This window comes from Eleutherodactylus coqui, chromosome 2 (genome assembly GCF_035609145.1).
Source record: "Eleutherodactylus coqui strain aEleCoq1 chromosome 2, aEleCoq1.hap1, whole genome shotgun sequence".
In the NCBI taxonomy this organism is placed as follows: Eukaryota; Metazoa; Chordata; class Amphibia; order Anura; family Eleutherodactylidae; genus Eleutherodactylus; species Eleutherodactylus coqui.
In genome coordinates, this window is record NC_089838.1 from 65,843,001 (window position 1) to 65,865,144 (window position 22,144).

The following is a 22,144-nucleotide window of genomic DNA, read 5'->3' on the forward strand; positions in this document are numbered from 1 at the left end:
TAACACATTTCTGGATGAATTGCAGGAAAGGGGTTATATATTTAACCCCTTTCCGACCATTCATCCTGCGATCGCCGGCAGCCCATTGCATTCAGTGGAACATGCTGTATTGCCGCTCCATTGAATTCAATGGGCAAACATCGTTCTTCTCTGCTACAGCTGTTACAGCTGTGCCAGAGAAGAAGGATTTGTCTTCTATATGTTCTCAATGGGGTCAGCGCTGCTGCCGCTGGCCCCATTGAGCGCATATAGAATGCATCCATAGCGAGCAGCGGGAGGGGCAGATTTCAATACTCGGGTGACACCTTATCTCCCCAGCCACTCACAGCAGGGGGGTGGTATAGGGCTTAAACGTTGCAGGGGGAAGTTGTAATGCCTTCCCTGTCTTTATATTGGCCAAAAAAAAGCGCTAACGTCTCAGGGAAGAAAGTTTAATTTACCAGAACACCGCATGGTGTTCGTTACGAATAACGAACATCCCGAACACCCTAATATTCGCACGAATATCAAGCTCGGACGAACGCGTTCGCTCATCTCTAGTTAAAATACACCTAAGGGGAACCTGTCATCTCTGTGCAATGCCGCAATCTAAGTTATGTTCCTTGAAGGAGCGACAAGTAAATTGTAAGCTGGGGATTTGGTATGATTTCTGTGTTGGCTGAATGTGGTGATAGTGATTATTTGCACTGGAATTCTATGTTATATATCTTTCCATCCAGTGATTATCATATATAACTGATTTATACGTTTTTGGAACCAGCCTTCAGACATAACTAAATTATGAAAATTGCATTCTTTATTCCAAATTTTTACATGTAGTTTCAACTCTTTGTGTTATTGAATAAATTATATTGCTTTGTGCCCTGTATGTGAATTTTATTTGGTGTTATATATGGTGGTATATATATATATATATATATATATATATATATATATATATATATATATATATATATATATACATACATATACAGTGGGGGGGAAAGTATTTAGTCAGATACCAATTGTACAAGTTCTCCCACTTAAAAAGATGAAAGAGGCTTGTAATTGACATCATAGGTAGACCTCAACTATGAGAGACAACATGAGAAAACTCATCCAGAAAAATCACATTGTCTGATTTTTAATGAATTTATTTGCAAATTATGGTGGAAAATAAGTATTTGGTCACCTACAAACTAGCAAGATTTTCTGGGTCTCATGGACCTGTAACTTCTTCTTTAAGAGGCTCCTCTGTCCTCCACTCATTACCTGTAATAATGGCACCTGTTTGAACTTGTTATCAGTATAAAAGACACCTGTCCACAACCTCAAGCAGTCACACTCCAAACTCCACTATGATGAAGACCAAAGAGCTGTCGAAGGACACCAGAAACAAAATTGTAGCCCTGCACCAGACTGGGAAGACTGAATCTGAACTAGGCAAGCAGCTTGGTGTGAAGAAATCAACTGTGGAAGCAATAATTAGAAAATGGAAGAGATACAAGACCACTGACAATCTCCCTCGATCTGGGGCTCCACGAAGATCTCACCCTGTGGGGTCAAAATGATCACAAGAATGGTAAGCAAAAATCCCAGAACCACACGGAGGTGAATCACCTGCAGAGAGCTGGGACCAACGTAACAAAGGCTGCCATCAGTAACACACTATGCCGCGCAGGGACTCTGCAGTGCCAGACGTGTCCCCCCGCTTAAGCCAGTACATGTCCGGGGCTGACTGAAGTTTGCTAGAGAGCACTTGGATGATCCAGAAGAGTATTGGGAGAATGTCACATGGTCAGATGAAACCAAAGTAGAACTGTTTGGCAGAAACACAACTTGTCCTGTTTGCAGGAGAAAGAATGCTGAGTTGCATCCAAAGAACACCATACCTACTGTGAAGCATGGGGGGTGGCAACATGATGCTTTGGGGCTGTTTCTCTGCAAAGGGACCAGGACGACTGATCCGTATACATGAAAGAATGGGGCCATGTATAGTGAGATTTTGAGTGCAAACCTCCTTCCATCAGCAAGGGCACTGAAGATGAAACGTGGCTGGGTCTTTCACCATGACAATGATCCCAAGCACACCGTCAGGGTGACGAAGGAGTGGCTTCGTAAGAAGCATTTCAAGGTCCTGGAGTGGCCTAGCCAGTCTCCAGATCTCAACTCTATAGAAAACCTTTGGAGGGAGTTGAAAGTCCATGTTGCCCAGCGACAGCCCCAAAACATCACTGCTCTTGAGAAGATCTGCATTGAGGTATGGCCCAACATACCAGCAACAGTGTGTGCCAACCTTAAGAGGACTTACAGAAAACGTTTGACCTCTGTCATTGCCAATAAAGGATATATAACAAAGTATTGAGATGAACTTTTGCTATTGACCAAATACTTATTTTCCACCATAATTTGCAAATAAATTCGTTAAAAATCAGACTGTAATTTTCTGGATGTGTTTTCTCATGTTGTCTCTCATAGTTGAGGTCTACCTAAGATGTCAATTACAGACCTCTCTCAGCTTTTTAAGTGGGAGAACTTACACAATTGGTATCTGACTAGATACTTTTTCCCCCCACTGTATATATATGAGCATATATGTATGTACCATATACTACACGTTTTTTGTTGGTGATGCTGCACATAATAAAGATGGATAATTAACGTAGAAAAAATAATAATTTAGATCATGGAATTCTTCATAGAGATGGTGCTTAAGGCCTCAGTCAGACGGGCGTTTTTCCGCGCGATTTGCGCATGCGTCCAGCGATTTTATAAAACCATTGCTTTGCAATGGTATCGGACACACGAGCGCTTTTTATGCGCTTGTCCGATAAATTATAGAACAGAAATCACAGATCGCACCTATCTGTGATCTGCGATTCCTGTTCCCTTCTCTATATGCGCTCAATGGGGCCGGCGGCAGCAGCGCCGACCGCATTGAGAACATATTCTAATATGTGTGGTGTGAACTGGCCAATTTTTTAAAAAACATGATTTTGTGATACTCCGTCATTAGATGTCTATCATATAAGTGTCAATGTGTGACCCCTTAATGGTTGTAATGTAATTTGCAGCCTGTTGAAGGTTTTGCTACTATGCATTACATCATACTGCAGGAACGATCAAAGCATCGCAAGTTGTGGTCCCGTGTGACTTAAAAAAAGTTAAAATAAGAACAATAAAGTTTTACTAATTATTAAAAAAATAAATAAAAGTTCGAGAAAAAACCTTTTGCCATAAAAGAATCTAAATAATAAAACAAAAATACATATTTGTTATCGCTGTGTCCATAAAATCCCAATCTATCAAAATAATGCATTATTTACCCCACACGATGAACGTTGTCAGAAAAAAAAATGGCAGGTATACACTTTTTTGGTCACCCTGTCTCCAAGAAAAGGTGCAATAAAAAGCGATCAAAACCACATATGTATTCCAAAATGGCACCAACACAAACTACAGGACGTACCACAAAAAATGAGCCCTTACACAACTATGTCGCCGGAAAAATAAAAAAAATGTTGCGTGCAAAAGTTGGCGGCAGAAAATAATTTCTAAAAATTAAAAGTAGCATGGAAAAAAAAACCTATATAGGTTTGGTATCGTAGTAATCCCACTGACCCATAGAATAAAGTTATCATGTCATTTTTGTTGAAGTTTGTGTGTCATAGAAACAAGACGCACCGAAAAAAAACGGAAGGTCTTTTTTAAAAAATTTCTCTCCACTTAGGACTTTTAACCCCTTAGTGACGGCCCCATCGGGATTCTACGTCCTGGCCTGCTGGGCTTTATTCCTAGAGGACGTAGAAATATGCATCCTCTAGGAATGAAAGCCCTGCAGGCTCAGGACATGATAGCTCCATGCTGTTGGTTACCGGAGGTAGCTGACAGCATGGAGCTGTCATCCAGGGCCGCGGGACCCCACCCCCGATCACGCGACCGCCGGTATTCACCGGATACCGGCGATCGCGTTAAAGTCTATGTAAAATAAAACAAAGTTAAAATTTCAGCTCTTCTTACAGATCGGATCCGTAAGGGGAGCTGAGAGTACTCACCTCCACTCCACCGCACTTTCCGGCGTCTTCTTGATCCTCCCCGGCCCTGCCACCGGCGTCTGCGCATGCGCGCCAGACGCATTACGTCACGCGCATACGCTGAGAGCCGAGGGGCCCGGGAAATTTAAAAACTCCCTGCTCCTTGCTAGTATGAGTAGCCGAGAGCAGGGAGCTGTCACCGGGAGCCGCTGTATGCAGTTCCCTGTCACTTGATCACTGCTATCCAATGGATAGCAGCGATCATGTAAAAGTTAAAAAAAAGTTTAAAAATAGTTTTAAAAAAAAGTTTGTTTCATCTCCCCTCATGGATCATATCCATGAGGGGAGATGAAATTAGGTACCTTAAGCCCCCAGATTTATCCACGGACCTTGCCCGGGTTCTGCGCATGCGTCCGTCGCCAAAAGGGCGGACACAGGCGCAAAAGCCGCAGATTGGCAGGGTAATTTAAAATCTCCCCGCACCTGGCTACTAAATGTAGCCAAGAGCATGGAGATTTCATGGGATGCCATGGTACATTTCTCCCAGTCACGTGATCGCGGTTATCCAATGGATAACCGCGATCACGTAAAAGTAAAAAAAAGCTCAATCTTCACCTCCCGTCACGGATCGGATCTGCGAGAGGAGGTGAAATTACTTAAATAAGGCCACCGGCGATGTCCCCTGACGGGATCCTTATCCGCGGACCTTCCCCCAGTTTTGGCGCATGCGTCCATCGCCAAAATGGCGGACGCAAGCGCAGAAGCTGGGGGGGGGGCAAGAGGAAATTTAAAATCTCCTTGCTCCTGGCTACTAAAGGTAGCCAAGAGCTTAGAGATGTCACAGAGGGCCGCGGTGAGCGGTCTTCGGTCACGTGATAGTGGCGATCACGTAAAAGTCAAAAGACAGTTAAAGTTTGACGCTCCATTCAGTTTGGGCCCCGTTGTGCATCCAGACAGTAAATTAGGGCCACAATGGGTATGTTTCTGAACACGGGACAAACGGGGGTATACATTTTGGGGTGACCGTCTTCATTCCTATGTATGCTGTACAAAGAAAACTATTTTTAAAATTGATAAAAAAAACAAAAATCGTAATTTTTTCCTTCTGCTTTGCTTTGATTCATTTAAAAACGGTGGAGTCAAAATACGCAGTACACCCCTAGATTAATACGTTAAGGGGATTCTCTGTCGTTTTGGTCACTCACAGGTTCTACAAGTGGGTAATTGGGCCTGAAACACCTTCAACCAAAATGTCTGTTCTGAAAACCACCCGCTGCTCCTTCCAGTTAGGGCCCTGTTGTACATACGGAAAGAAGATTAGGGCCCCAATGGGTATGTTTCTGAACACAGGACAAACAGGGGTATGCATTTTGAGGTGTAAATCCTTATTTTCATGTGGACTATACAAATAAATCCTGTGTTAAAAATTACGTATTTGCAAAAATATGAAATTTTATTTTTTCTACTCTAAATTGCATTAATTCCTGAAAAGAAACTGTGAGGTAAAAATACTCCTGCCCCCCTCAGTGAATACACTAAGGGCATAGTTTTTAAAATGAGGTCATTTGTGGGGTTATCTATAAGGGCTCCTGCACACTTGCATTTGTTTCACGCGTTATAACTTGCTTTTTATTCATGCTATATTGCTGCTTTTTTTCACGCGATTGTCAATGGGACTTTTTAATGTTTAAAACGCTTTGCAAGTTGGTGCGTTTTTAACATTAGAAAGTCCCATTGACAATCGCATGAAAAAAAAGCAGCAATATAGCATGAAAAAAAGGTTCTGCGTGAAAAAAATGCAAGTGTGCAGGAGCCCTAATTCTGACACCTATGAGCCTTTGCAATTTTGGCTTGGTGCCGGAAAATAAAGTGTTCCTCAAAATGTTGATAATTAGGGCGCCCACCCACTGGCGTTTGCGATTTTCGTGCGTGAAAAACGCAGCAATTTCCGTGCGTTTTTGGCGCGTTTTTCGTGGCTTTTTCGCAGCATTTTCGCGGCTTTTTCGCGCCTTTTCTGTTAATTTCCATTGACATTCATGGGTGCATTAAGAGAAAAATAAGGACACATATGCAACTGACAGTTCCTATGTTAAAAATTGCAGCGGACTGAAAAAAAAAACGCAAGTGGACAGGAACACATTCAATTCTAATTGCTCTTGAGAAAAAACGCAAAACGCAAAGGAAAAAAAATCGCCAGTGGGTGGGAGCCCTTAATGTTAAATTTGTACGTCTCCTAAATGGTTAAAAAGAAAAAAAAAAAGTTTTTCAAAGTGCATTCAGAATAAAGTGAACAGATGGAAATATATATCTTAGCAAAAATATATACAGTTGGTTTGCACATATTTGAGATATTACAGTTGAAAATGTGAAAAAAATGAACATTTTTTCAAAATTTTCCCATTTTTGGCGTTTTTAATAAATATACAGAAATTCTATGGGTCTATTTTTACCACCTAAATGAAGTACAAGATGTGGTGAAAAAACAATGTCAGAATCACTTGGATATGCAAAACCTTTACGGAGTTATGATATGTTAAGTGACGCATGTCAGATTTCCAAAATTTGGCTCCGTCACTAAGGCGCAAACAGGCTTCGTCACTAAGGGGTTAAACTTTTTCAGTACATTATATGGTATGTTAAATAGCACCATTGAAAAATACAATTCGTCCCTCAAAAAACAAGCCTTCATACATCTACGTCAATGGATAAATAAAAGAGTTATGATTTTTTAAAAGGGGCAAAGAAAAAATTAAAATGGAAAAACGAAAACAGCTTGGTCACTAAGGGGTAAAAAAATTGATCAGCAAATTAATCAGCACAGAACTGTGGACCTATTTAGTGTCAATATATAAAACAATGTTCAACTTTGGACATTAATTTTAAGTAAAGTAGTTCCTCAATGGCAAGCCACACTTTGATGTTCACCTTTCAGTGTGCATTACAGTATAAGTGCATGATGTATAGTAGAAACAACCGCCCCAAACTATGGATTAAGCTCTATTTAGACAGGACAATCATCAGACAAACGATGCCCGACACTCGTCCCTGTGTATCTTCGTTCCCGTGCTGTTGCACAGAAGCTAGTATCGCTGGCTCGCTCACAGAGCGGCCAGCAGGGCGGCAGGAAGGCTGTAGGAGATGTTTCTCCTCGCACTCCCCCGCCCCTCTCCATTGACTTAACATAGCGGCTGTTCAATACTGAACGGCTGCTATTTACACTGAGCGATTGGCCATCAACTCATCATTCATCGTTTATGCAGCATATATGATAGACGATGAGCTAAATGATCATCGTTCAGTGTAAATAGCAGCCGTTCAGTACTGAACAGCCGCTATGTTAAGTCAATTGTGAGGGGCAGGGGATTGCAAGAAGAGAAATCTCCTCCATACTAGCTCCCGTGTAACAACACGAAAGCGAATATGTGCGGCGACCAGTGTGGGGCATCGTTTGCCTAACACTTGTCCCATCTAAATGAAGCTTTATTCTTATTTTTTGCAATGAATGATGGATACTCTCATTTTATATTAGAGAGTCAAATGACTGGTGACGCTGCTTCATTCCTAATGACTCTACCAATGATAAAATGTACTCAAAATAACAATGTACACAAATACACAGATGATCAGATAGGAGATACAGGATTTACTCACCTCTAATATCAGTAGCTTGCTAATTTTCTACTCTATGTCTATATTTTTTTCTATCAGTACATGTTACTTCTCCATAGAACCTGCAAGCAATTTTCCATGCCTGAGACACAGGGAGGTAAGGTGACATACTCAAGGTCATAAGACGATGGCACTGAGATATTTGTTTTGGTTTATATGGTATATTAAATTGTGTCTCCTTCAAATCCACTTTTCTTATTATAATGATGAGTAGCAGTCACATGCTAATTTAACTTCCCAATGAAAATTGCAATGCCAAAAACAGAACAGCATGTACATTTCTCAAAACAATGGCAATTTAGAATAAATGACAATTATTTCTAGCAATCTAAACAGCCCCAAAATCTACTTCTCCGCTTACTATTTATAATCTGCCCTTTTCATTTTGCTTCAGATGTTGAAAAGGGCATCATTACCAGGATTAACTAAGCCTGAAAATGATAGTATTGGACAATAATTGATCATTAGATTTTCTCCTGTTGCCATAGCAACTCATCTGCTGCCGGGGTGAGATTCTATTGCTTTAGACAAGAGAAGTCAATAGGATGTAAAGCGCACAATATGTGAAAGCAAAGCACAAATATTCACAAACCTGTACTAGATTGAACAATTCCAGACGCCACCGTTTGACCTAGCAGATCATATTGATTTAACCTGGAGCCATCTTCAGCAACAACGACAGACTGTGCTGGTTCCCGCGTCCAGATATAAACGACTTCAGCTCTTGTATATGCATCTGTATTTAAAAGGAAACTAGTTTAATACTTACAAAACACACAAAAATGAGTTAATATACAAGAATCTGTCTGCCTGACATGCGGCTCAATTAGTTGTTTTTTTTATATACTATGGATTAATATGCAGACTAATGAAAATATTGTATCTCAGAGGTTTCATTGATCAAAATCATCTAGGAGAAAAGCTTGCCTGCAGCAACTAAGCACACCACTTTTATTTAAGCAAGAATGCTGAGCTCTGATTGGTTGATATGGATAAACTCAGTTTTTAAATCCCACTTCAGCAGTTTACTAGAACTCACAGCTATATGTACATTATTTTTTTTCCTATTTTCTTGCATTCCATCCCTGCATACAAACATGTGTCCTCCCAACGTATCCCAATGCTATGGCTTCTTTCACACAAGTGTTGCAACTTTTGGCTGGCCGCATTGCAACCAAAAATCACATGGACAAAAAAAAGCTATGATCAAGCTGCAGCTAAATCTTGTGTTTTCTCGCCCATTCACACAGCTGGTTGTGGCATATATACGTCGCAGTTTACACTTCCTTCAGTCCGTAGAAATCTTCTTAAATCCTTCTAATGCAGGGACGTCAAACTAATTTTTACTGAGGGACACATCAGCCTTATGGGTGCCTTCAAAGGGACGATTGTAATTGTAGGACAGTATAATAATAGTGACCTAGTAGTAATAAGGTCCCCATAGAGGCCCCAGTAGTAACAGTGACCCCAATAGTGACCCCAGTAGTGATAGGGACCCCATAGTGGCCCCAGTAGGGATAGTAACCCAGTAGTTGCCACAGTAGTAACAGTGACCCTCATAGTGACCCCAGTCATAATAGTGGCCCCAGTAGTGACTCCAGTAATAAGTGTGACCCCCATAGTTGACCCAGTAATAACAATGACCCCCTTAATGGACCCTAGTGGTAACAGTGACCCCCGTAGTGAGCCCAGTAATAATAGTAATCCTAGTAGTAAGCAACTCCAATATTCAGAGTGGTTCCAGTAACAGAAGTTACCCCCATAGTGGCCCCAGTAGTGATAGGATCCACCATTGTGGTCTCAGTAGTGACAATAACCCCTAATAGTGGCCCCAGTAGTAATAGTGACCCCCTTAGTGGCCCCACTGGTTAATAGTGACCCCAGTAGTAACAGTAACCCTATTAGTAGCCCCAGTAGTAACAGTGACCCTCATAGTGCCCCCAGTAGTAATAGTAACCCCAACACTATATGCCAACCAGCAGTCCTACAGGCATTCCACTCATCCAGCCGTTGCTGAGCCTGTAACCGCTGGCATCTCCCCCCGAGATCCGCACAGCGTACAGGCTTCATCACTAAGGAGTTAACGTATTTAAAAGTTTGGATTAGCCATAGGGTCAGATTCTCTAGAAAATTTCGGGCAAATGTGGGAACCCTGGATAGAATTGATAGATATCCCGGGATATAGACATGTCCTCCAGTCGACCTAGAGTAACCAAGTTTCTTTTTAAAGAGACAACCACATGTGACTGTTGTTAAAGTTTTATAGTTCTAAATGTTAAAGTTAAATACAATAAACACCTAAATCTCTAGATAAGATAAAGAAAAGTGAAACTAACAAAGTAGGTGAATACAAGAAAATAGTTATATTCAAGCTGCATGTATCAATTCTAGAGATGAGCGAGTATACTCGCTAAGGGCAATTGCTCAAGCGAGCATTGCCTTTAGCGAGTATCTCCCCCGCTCGAGACTGCAGGTTCGGGTGCCAGCGCGGGGGAGCGGTGAGTAGCGGCTGTCAGCAGGAGGGAGCGGGGGGGAGAGAGAGATCTCCCCTCCGTTCCGCCCCGCTCTCCCCTGCAGCTCCGTGCCCGCTGCCGGCACCCGAACCTTCAGTCTCGAGCGGGGGAGATACTCGCTAAAGGCAATGCTCGCTCGAGCAATTGCCTTTAGCGAGTATACTCGCTCATCTATAATCAATTCCATGATATTAAAATGTTTGCAAGCTTATATGTCACGCCCCCTACGAGGGGATCCTTTGCTGTTAAGAAAAGATATACGTCTCTCGATATGCTTCTTTAATAAAAGTTACTTGAAACTAAAAGTTTGGATTATGTCTCCCCCTCCTTTCTTTCCTCCAGGCTAAACACATTAGTTATTCAAGTCATTCCTGATAAGTTTTGTTCTCGAGACCTTCCCTAGTTTTTGTAGCCTGCCTTTGGACTGGTTTTATATCAAGAAAAGATATTGCTTGATTTACTTGTTTTCTGTCTCTTCTCAGTTTCTGACTTTAATAATTGTCTTCTCCAACTCTCTGACCAGGACCGTCTTTCCTTTACTATCAAAAAATCTTTTTCTTTTCAGATCACTCCTACCTATTGCATTCACATAATTCTATACACTAGTAACACTTATAAATACAGTACATTACAGTTTTTATTGTCCCCAACTTTTTCCCTCTTCTGTCCTGACCTGGCTGCCAAATATTACAATGAAATTCTCATAGTGCCCTAAATGAAGCAGCGTCCCTACACTCCAAACCTCTAAACACAGATCATGGCAGCCATGGCACATAAGTTGTACAACATAACCCTTGGTGCACTGAATTTCTATGAAGAAAATCATATGTCAGCAGATTTCTTTCAGTGCAAGTTTATGCTCATTACCTACAACTTTGCATTTCACCCCTTCACCATTCAAAACAAGACAATTAGATCAAAAAGTGTAGGAGTGGTTACTTTTGGCATCTTCTTCTAGTAACTTTAGCTAACCACAGTCTGAGAAAGCCAAAACTTTAACCTCCTCCATAATCCAAATCTCCGACTCTTGTTTCCAAGATATTTCTTGTGCTGTTGTTTTATGGAAAGCACTGCCCCAAACAATTAGAAAAATTCCTGACTTTCACAATTCTTGTACATTTGTTTAGGTAAGCCTATTACATTTCCTAAAGCATGTGGATACTGAAAAAAGAAAAAGGTGGAGCAAGCTCGTGGGGGCGTTTCCTGGTCAGCTAAGGACTGATGTCTGGCCAGTCCATCGGGGGCTTCACACGAGCGTGTTTTTGTGCGTACATGGGTGTGGACATAGGTGCGCACCCATGTACGTGCAAAAACTCGCGTAAATGCAGGTACATTGAAAACAATGGTCTGCCGGCACCCCTGCATTCTTTTTCAGGGAAAGGGCTTTACATATAAGCCCTTCCCTGAAAAAGAAAAATGTTAGTGTAAAAAAAATAAATAAATAAAAGACATACTTACCTGTTCGCTGCTGCTGTGACCCCCGTGGGGATGAAGAACACATCTGCTGCTAGTTAAAAGAACTCCCTGCTGCTACATCTGCCACATCTGTGACAGATGCAGCAGGGGAATTCTTCAATTCTCTACCGCAACTGACATGTGTGACAGCTGTGGTAGAGGATTCTGCTGCCGGCAACCCCTGCAATTGATTTCAGGGAAGTGCTTTAAATATAAGCTCTTCCCTGAAAATCAAGTAAAAGTGGTTTAAAAAAAAAAAAAAAAAGATACTCACCTTGCTTCAGCTGCCGGGGCTAAGCCGTGTCTTCTCCTGCTGTCCCCTGCACTGTGGTGCTGATCTATTAGCAGCCAGGGATTTAAAATCCCCGCCTGCTGAAAGGGCTGAATGTGATTGGCTGAGGTGCTCAGCCAGTCACAGGCAGCTCTCGCCGAATGAATTACATTCAGCTCTTTCAGCAGGCGGGGAATTAAAATCCCCACCTGCTGATAGATCAGCACCACAGTGCAGGGGACAGCAGGAGAAGACGCGGCTGAGCCCCGGCAGCTGAAGCAAGGTTGGTATCTATTTTTTTAAACCACTTTTACTTGATTTTCAGGGAAGGGCTTATATTTAAAGCCCTTCCCTGAAATCAATTGCCGGCAGCAGAATCCTCTGAATTGAAGAATTCCTCTGCTGCATCTGTCACAGAGAATTCTTTTTACTAGCGGGGGTGAAGGAAACATCTGCCGCATGTGGCAAATGTGTTCATTTCTGCGGGGTCATGGCAGCGGAGGACAGATAAGTATATTTTTTATTTATTTACTTCTTTACACTAAAATTCATTTTCAGGGAAGGCCTTATATGTAAAGCTCTTGCCTGAAAAAGAATGCAGGGGTGGCGGCAGACCATTCAATGGAGCTGCGGCTCCATTGAAACCAATGCGTGCATTCCCTATGGTGCACGCATGTCCTATCTTTGCAGGCACACGCCTGTAAAGCACTGACATGTGAAAACACCATAGGGAATGCATTGTTGCAAATAGAAGCGTGTTTTTGTGCATGCAAACATGCTCGTGTGAAGCCACCCTAAACCGGTAGATAACAGGTCATGCAATATTTTGGAAATTGAAAAATTCTGATGTTAGGCATAACTCTCTAAGAAGTAGCAATAAAAGTTTCAATGGTGTTTTTTAGCTGGCTTTTAATTTTAATAAAGAATACCATTGAAACTTTTATTGCTACTTCTTCTTGGACAGTTGTGCCTAACATCAGAATCTTTCTATTTCCAGTACAGTTCATAAATTAACTCCTGTATTTTCACCATTGTTCCATGGAACCTCATCCCTTCATTCAACAGTATCCTCACACTCTTTAATATACTTCAATGTGCATACACATATGTATATTGGCTGGTGTAGGTCTCATGAAGTTTTTTATCGTAGATTGTAAGCTTTAGTGAGGACACTTTTTTTTTTTGTTGGAATTTGTTTTATTATTCTGCTATTTTCTTTTATATGTATCCAATGAAATGTAAAAAGCTGAGCAAAATCCTGGCTCTATATAAATAACAATTATTATTATATTATTAATAATAATAAGTATCTAATTCCTCAACTGGCATTTCTACATGTATTACAATGTAAAAAGAAAGTCTAAATTTCTCATATCTAGTGAGTAGTTTATTAGAATTGCTATGAATCTTCCAGTAGTTTTATACGTATAGCAATTATTGTGTAGACTATTATCATTTTATGTTCATATGGGTAGATACTGATATTGTTTGTTTATTTTAGTTTTACCCTTTTTTTCTTATAAAGTCTATATATGAGATGTAAGATGATTATTCCTTGAATATATAGCATACTTTGGGAATATCTTTACTTTAATATGGATCAACAAAAAGTTTAATGTTATAAAGAAAATCGCTGTAGGGAAAGGACACAGAGAAATCAGGCAGTGAGCGATCAAGATTTCTCTTCAATTAGTAGAAGAATGAAGGTGACATATTTGCACATATAAGTAAGATGTAGACAGATTTGATTGGAAATTTCAGACATTCTTTTGACAGGCAGATGTGAAGAGTTGAGGAGCTAATACAAGGATGTCCTCTAGTATGGTGATGACCTTCAAACATTAAATAAAATAAGCTTCTGTAAGTCAGTTGCTTGAAACAGCAATAACGATTTCACTATGGCTGCTGAGTTTTCTGGTGACAATGATGTCTACTTTAACTAAAGCTCAGTAAGAATCACAGGGTTACAGTGAAGACATAAAGGCCATGCCCCAGCAATATGTTTTGCAGACAAAATGTTCTAGCGAAGACGTTTATTGTTGAAGATGAAACAACCTTGTACTATAGAAAACTTGACTTGGAAATGAGTTTGCAGTTTTGTATTTCTTTGCCATTTCTATTTCAATACCCCAGTGCCTATATTATAGCTCATGTTTGCATTACAAAAGCAACATATTTTTCTGAGAAATCCATACTAATGAAAAATGAACAAAAACTCTTGTCAAATGGATTCTATACCTTCTTAAAACAAAATTAGCAGTGAACTTATAGAACTTCCTAAAAGATGGTATAAAGATTCAAACACAGAGCAGTGATCTAAGGGAATACAGATACACGGGATGCATTGCCTTGTGGATCTGAAAAGTATGCAGCACGTTACAGTTCAAGACAAGTGGGTGTGATTTCAAGACATACCCTTATATAGGATACCTAGGGGATGCAACCATCCAATTTTGTGCAAATCTTCTACACATACAAGAACTCTTAAGATGAAACACATAACAATTGCAGTCTTGCCGGCATAATAACTAATTTCTTCTACCTAAAGGTATGATTCATTAGCTTTATCCACTTCATTACTGTAGGTGGCGTCAGAAAATCACCTACACATAATAGACTGCCAAGCTATGCATAATAATCCTGCCAATTTACTTATTTATCCCCCTCAATTTTATCTAAGCTGCTTGAAATCTGGAGTAATAAATTTATGTATCCTTTCCCTTTTGTTTTAGCCAGTGGATATGATGCTTAAATACACATTATGATTAAGAAACAGGTTCCTTCAATTGAAATTATGTAATATAGTCTGCAACAAATTACATTTTTACAGAACTGTGTGCATGTACATACATATTCAGACAATTCTTTTATTATGATTGCAAAACATTAGAGGATTTTAACACCATACTTTACCGTAAATTCAAATGAATTGCAATGCACACAACCAATGGTAAACTGGCGCTGTCCTCAGAGCAAAAAAACCCTCTTTTTCTAAAACTGGCAACTCCTTTAAGGTTACTGATGTATTTAGCCATGACTTCATACCAATATCTAAAAATAGATATTAAGTTTGCATATATTTACCTATTATAAAATAATTGTAATAATTTACATTTACCCCCTAACATTAATTCAGGGACCATAAAACCTTCACATCTTTATCAGTGAACTATTTAAGTATGTTTTTATTTCTCTACTTATCCTGTTGTAGTATCCTTTTAAGTGCAAATTAATCAAATCCATGTCTGTGCCTTGTCATTAGTTTGTGTGTATATATACATACCTCTTCGGATCTATTTCATTATGCATGAGGAAGAATCTTGAAAGAAGTTTGAAAGCATAACATCATGTATTTTTGTTAAGGCTCTTTTAAACACAACGATTATCACTCAAAATTTGCTCAAAAGCCATCTTTTGAGCGATAATCATTGCTTGTAAATGTGTGCCCCTCGTGCACTTACCGTACACTTTTCATCCATCACTGAGTTCAATTTAGCTTGAAATCCATCATCCTTGTTAAGAGGGACCGCACGCTGAGTTCTCCATGGACAGCGCTGACAACATTCTTTCAGCAGCTGTCCCACTGGAGAACAATAGTGATGTATTTAGAGAACAGGCCACCCGATGTTCTCTAAATACATGCACATGAAGCTAGTTAGCTACTAATGGGCTGATTAGTCCATTAGTACCTATGCAAAATGATCACTCAAAACTATCCGTTTCTAATGAACTTTGAGTGATCATCTGTGTGTATAAATGGACCTTTAGCCATTAAAAGGTATCATATTTACAAGATTACTTGGTTTTTCTTGCTGGGAACAATCATAGAAAAGTGGAAAAACACTTAAAATATTTACAGAAAAATGCAAGACATTTATAGATTGGAGAACTTTTTTAAATACTCACAACTTCCAAACTTCAGGGGGCAGGCATGAGCATCCATAGGGAAATCTTCTAAATGCATCGGACATTCAGCTCGCACAGTCAAACTTATAAAAGGAAAAAAATATTGTTATACATGCACATTTTTTTCCAAAGTACTCCAGTTTTTTGACAGTCTTTATTCTAGTATCTTAATTAGAGAAATTGCAGAAACCTATAATTTCAGAATTTTTAGAATATGATATATCACAGCTTTCAATGTGCCGTAGGGATTTCAGTTTCGGGCAATTATAATAATTATGACAAATAGACTTGTTCTTGTCATATGCTCAAACAAAGCATCAGAAAATACTCCCACTCCTCACTCAAGCATTACTCACATTTTTCTAGGTTGTTTTTTTAGATCCTACATTGTATTTTTTTTGTAAAGGCAGCTTTCAAATGGCAATATTTTCGTTACAATTTTGTATAATTTTATAAATCAGGAGTGAAACTTATACAGAGAAAAAGTATGATGGGCCGATTTGTACAATTTCTTTATTATGGACCTACTCCTAAGTCTTGTTTTCATATATTAATACTGAAGCAAATAATGATCTAAATACCACCATGTGAAAGCCTAAGTTTTAGGCAGGTGTGGGAAAAAATGCTGCAAAGTAAGAATGCTTTCAAAAATGAAAGAGTTAATAGTTTATTTGTGTCAATTAACAAAATGCAAAGTGAACGAACAAATGAGAAATCTAAATCAAATCAATATTTGGTGTGATAACCCTTTGTCTTCATAACATCATTAATTCCTCTAAGTACACTTGCACAAAGTCAGGAATTTTGTTAGGACTATAGTCAGGTGTATGATTAACCAATTATACCAAACAGGTGATAATGATCATCAGCTGCTCTGGAATGATGTCTCAAAATTTGAAATATTTGGCTGTAAGAAAGGCAGTTAGTTCTCTGAAGGGCTAGACAGCCGTACAATAATGAGTGTCTGCAGGGAACAGTGAGGCACAGTGGAGGCTCCGTACAAGTTTGTGGCTGCATTTCAGTAAATGCAGTTGAGGATTCGGTCAGGATTAATGGTGTCCTCAATGCTGAGAAATATAGGCAGATACTTATCCATCATGCAATGCCATCAGGGAGGCATCTGATTAGCTTCAAATTTATTCTACAGCAGGACAGCGACCCAAACATAAAGGGAACAAGGAGTCCTGGAAGTGCTGATATGGCACCACAGAGTCCTGGTTTCAACATCATCGAGTCAGTCTGGGATTACGTAAAGAAACAGTAAGTTTACATCCACAGAAGATCTGTGTTTAATTCTTCAATATGTTTGGAACAACCTTCCTTCAAAAATTGTGTGCAAGTGTATCTAGAAGAGTTGATGCTGTTTTGAAGGCAAAGGGTGGTCACAACCAATATTCATTTGATTTAAATGTTTCTTTTTTCATTAATTTTGCATTTAGTTAATTGATAAAAAAAAAATATCAACACTTCTATTTTTCATAGAATTTTTATTTTATGGCATTTTTTCCATACCTGATTAAGGCCTTAGTCACACGGGCGTAAATACGCGCGTATGTACGCGCTTAAAAACCCACGGGCGTTTTTACACGCGTATATATGCGCGTAAAAACGCACCTACAAAAGATAGAACATATTGGTGGCAATGGACATGGTCACGCGTTTTTTTTACGCGCGTATATACGCGAGTATATACACGCGTATATACGCGCGTATTTACGCCCGTGTGACTGAGGCCTCAAACCTTAGCACAGTACTGTACATGGTGGTAATAAAGTCTGCATATACTTGTATGCGTCCTTGCAGTACCCCCCTGCCATGCCTCCGATCTCATAATGACAGGAAAAACAAATTGTGTTGAACTTGATTCTGTATGTATGGAGGCATTGCTTCTAGGGGAGAATAGCTGTATACATATGGCTCTTGATGAGGTATGAATCCTAACATAAGGCTTAACAAAAAAAGTTACCCTGCAGAGCCATTACTTTAATTAGATAATTACATTCAGCAGTGACTTCTTTTTTTGTGTATCAGCCTGGCAAACAACAAAATCTGATCTCTCAAACTATACACTTGTGAGCGTGACTTTCTTTTAGCAATATGCAAATTTTAGGTCAAATTATCTGGGCTTTGCTTTGTTCTTAAAAATATTAAAATATTCTGATTCTTTTCATATAACCATAGAATTACATTAAACAGATCTTTCTTCTTTCAGTTACTGCTATCAGGAGCTTAGTAGCTTATACTGCATACAGATTTACTATTGAGCTCAATGTATAAAAAGTTATATAGAAAAAGTTCTAGCAGAGGTGACAAAACTTTATCATCTTAATTCTATTATATGAAGATATAAACTGAATGGCCACTTTGATAGAGACATCTGCCTATTCACAATTTAAGCTCCCCTTTATAGAAATTAGACATGTGACCCCCGAGTTCAGCAAAAAATCACCTGACAAGTCTTCTTTAGATCAATTTTAGTGTGAATCTGCATTAGAATGAGAAAATCTAGAGACTAGAGTGACTTCAAACAAGACATGGTCAACAGTGCCAGACCAGTTTTTTTTTTTTAAACTGTCAACCTTGTGGGGTTTTCTCATGCAAGGATGTTGAGAGTATACTGAGAATGGCATGACCAAGGAAGCACATTCAAGGAAAGGGTATCCTGTGGGTGAAAACAACGCATTGACAAGAGGGGTAAGATGGGAGCATATCAAATACTTAAAATCATCATGGGGTACTTGAACTGGCAATTCCAGTAAATTATTCCATACTCTCCTCAATCTCAGAAACTTGTTGTCTAAGGATAACACCTTGCCACCTACTGCTTCCTCCTATTCAAAAAGATTTCCAGAATCCACTTTTGGTAAGTCAACTAAAATGTGTGTTCACTCCTTGATCATATATCACTTAGGGCTGGTAGCATGAAAGTTTGGATCTTTAAGTCACTGAAGGCAGCAGAAATCCCAAAAGAATAAAATTAGGGATCACCGAAATAAGGTCACTGTTAAAATGTAGTTTTAATGGATATGCATTAAAATAATTGGGCAAACAGTCAAGCCACTCATATAAAAACACCTCACATAGCTATGGCTAGTAAAAAACTCCATGACAAATGAGTATCTGCTTTAAACAATTGAGAGAGTTCTCATGGAAGTATTGAGCTCAATTGCCTACTGGATAGGGATCTATAACAGGTGATTGGGACTCTCAAAAATACATTCTCCTCATTAAAGTCATTCAATGCAGAAGTCCATCAGTCAGGTTCTGGGTACTACCCATTGTAATGTCAATATATAGTACGCTAGATATATGTCGTTCACTATTGATAGTATCCAATATAATGATATTTCTTTTACATTAGGGCACACATGCAGCCGCATTTGTGTCCACCACAGCACACTCAGTCGGTTCTCCTCTTATACTATTGATGCATACTGATAGTCTTGGCTCTCTGGCTGAGCTAAACCACTAAGAGTGCCTGTGCTGATGAGTTTGCACTCCTAGCCCTGATAATATCTGACCATAATGCGGAGCAGAAAATGTAAGAGAAGCGCGGTGCTTGTATTGATTTCAATGTGAGTAAACCCGGTGCTCTCACTTCCTGCCATGACCACTGACAATAGGCTCAACGATCAGCTGATGGATGTGGGTCCCAAGAGGCAGGCACTCTTCAATCATCCAGAGAATAAGTCATCACTTCCAAAAACTTGGGTCAGAAACGCTATCTTTTCTCCTTAGCGAGAGCACCAAGATGGGGAATGAGGAGACTCAAATGGCCATGCACACTCCTCTGGGTAATATACAAATAAGGGAGATGGAATGAAACCTCCCCAGTGCCACCTGTTGGAGGGCAGCATTCCTTCAAGCTAAAGTCAGACTTTTTATACAAGCCTTGTAACAATGAGCGGGAATTAAAAGCAAAGCCAGACTCCATGTACATACAGCTGTTTCTTGGTGTTTGCCCATGATCAGTATACTCATACAGTAGAAGTCTGGCTTTGCTAGTGAGAGGCCTGGGATGGGGTCAGAAACACTAGCTTTTATCCTTAGTAGGAGACTAGGAGACTCAAATGGCTCAAAGGAGACTTAACCCTTTCCAATCCACTGTATGACATCTGAAGACATTATGATTTAAGGCTGTACAGCTCCAATGTTGGAAGTCGTCCATCAAGGTTCTCTTACTGTATATTGCCAGCCTCTCTGCTATCAGAGCCTATCCAATGTGTCACCTCATGCAGTACTGGCTTTAGCCAGCAGATAGCGCCATTGTATAATGACAGAAAAAGAGTAGGCCCCGCTAGGAAAACCGGGATATAAATTGGATTGGAAAGGGTTAAAAAACTTGGAGTACCTCTTTAGACTTCCTAGTAATGGTTTAAACAGCTGATTGTAACTGAATTTACAGAACTACCTATGTGTACACCTCACCTATTTAAAGTTCTCTTTTTTCTGTTTGTAAATACTTAAAAGTTAATAAATATTATTCATAAAAAAATCAAGAAATCCTGCAATATAATAAATATTGTGGCAAGTTTTTCTCTTTTTCTTATCATTCTTTTCTAGGATTATTGTTCCTTGAATTCGCCCAAATTGTCAAATTTAACTGTAGTCACAAAGCAATGATAAACTGTGTAAAATAAATTGATAAAATTAAATATATACAGCTAAATAAAAAAAATAAATACCACATACCGCATTGTGTAAAGTAGTGTTCCATCCTCTGTTATTCGCAACAGTTTGTTTGGCATAGTCATATTGTGAGCCACAGACTTCTTTCCATTGTGAAAAAATGTATCTGGAGTCCATATTTTACTAGCCATTAAATTATTTAGCCGGAGAACTGTCATAGGTCCCTTGAATTTTAATCTTTCATCTCTCCAACCTTGTCGAAAAAATACATCAATTGTATATTCCTGTATATGGACAAACAGAGAAAAAAGATTGCAGGTAAAATGTGCCTTTATTCGCAGCACACTATCAATACCTCAATATTTGCAATACTGTTATATTCTTCTTCATGTAAGTCACTATTCAATAAATAATAATAAAATCATCTGTGAATTAAAACTTGGGGAGAAGGCTGGGGGACACCATATCCACCAGGGAACCCAACTGAGCTGGGGGCTAGCTTGTCAACCAGGGATGGCCCCAAGGAATATTACATCTGCACTGCTGATTTCACCTTATCGTAGACATGGTGGCTTTTTGGCCATTGGGTGAAAACACATGCTTAAGACCTCGTGCCCAGGTTCAGGCCAATGCAATTCGTGAGAGGGTTTGTGAAATGTCTACATATAATCCGTCTAGAGCTTGAGGGGAGCTTGATAATCACTGGATATGCTTGATGCTCAAACAAAACAGGAACACTTATTCAATATGACAAGAGGCCAGTAAGGCCATGTAACATTCATAATCAATGAACAAGCAAGTCCTTTTACATGTTATATCCACTTGTACAGAGATCTGAGTTTTGGCTGCAGTCTTAGTAGTAGTCCACAAATGGAAATAGATACAATAAGACTAGAATAAGCTAATATATCAAAGAAAATATAATGGATAATGCAAGACTTAGGGTGAAACAACCTATGGCTGTCTTAGTAATTAGGTCTGATAGCTCTGCTCAAAAATAATCTGCCTATGGATGATATAGCACTGAAGCATGTTTCAGCCCCACCAATAAAGCTGAATCTGGTAATTTAACCCAGACATATAAATTCTCTATGATGGAGAGAAAAACAGTGAAAAGACATGAGGCAGCACTATAGAGGACCCTATTTTATTGGAGGTCATCTAGTCAACTCTAAAGGAGAATAGCTCAAAAACATACAAATAAAAAGAAAAAACACCAAAAAGAAAAAAGAAAAGGTTTTTAAAAATTATTCCAAATCTAAAACCAAGACTGAGGGCTGACAGACATATAACAACAAACAATTAGTTTGGGGGAGTTGAGTAAACAGAGCACTGTCCAGAAGGCCAAAACTGGGGGGCATATAGTCAACAGTGGTAACCCCAAAAATTGACTATGCGTTTCCCTACTTGTAAAAGCTGTTCAACAGGAACCAATTTTTGCATAAATATGCTGTTCAGAAATCCCAGAAACAGGAGAAATTTTGAGCCAAGGTAGGAGATATAGATCTCAAATTAACTTTGGTGACACAGTAAGAGTCCACTGGTGTGTGAGGCATTATTTAAATAAAGATAGTCATAGTAAGAGGATTGCTTATTCAATTGTAAGGACACTGTCAGAGTGTAAACTGTACTATACTGCGATGGAGTGCATGTCTGAGGTTAGTACTCTACCTGAAGGTTTGAGACAT

The 22,144-nt window shown here is 39.4% G+C and overlaps 1 protein-coding gene across 1 annotated transcript in view; it reads right to left on the reverse strand.

Moving 5' to 3' along the window:
- GABRA1 (gamma-aminobutyric acid type A receptor subunit alpha1) overlaps positions 1 to 22,144 on the reverse strand; it is an 82,756-nt gene that overhangs the window by 43,164 nt on the left and 17,448 nt on the right. The window contains exons 4-6 of the mRNA XM_066589259.1: positions 20,520 to 20,740; positions 15,828 to 15,910; positions 8,275 to 8,418 (exon numbers count right to left, since the gene is read on the reverse strand). Coding sequence (XP_066445356.1) covers positions 8,275 to 8,418; positions 15,828 to 15,910; positions 20,520 to 20,740 — 448 coding nt within the window. The remainder of the gene's footprint in view (positions 1 to 8,274; positions 8,419 to 15,827; positions 15,911 to 20,519; positions 20,741 to 22,144) is intronic.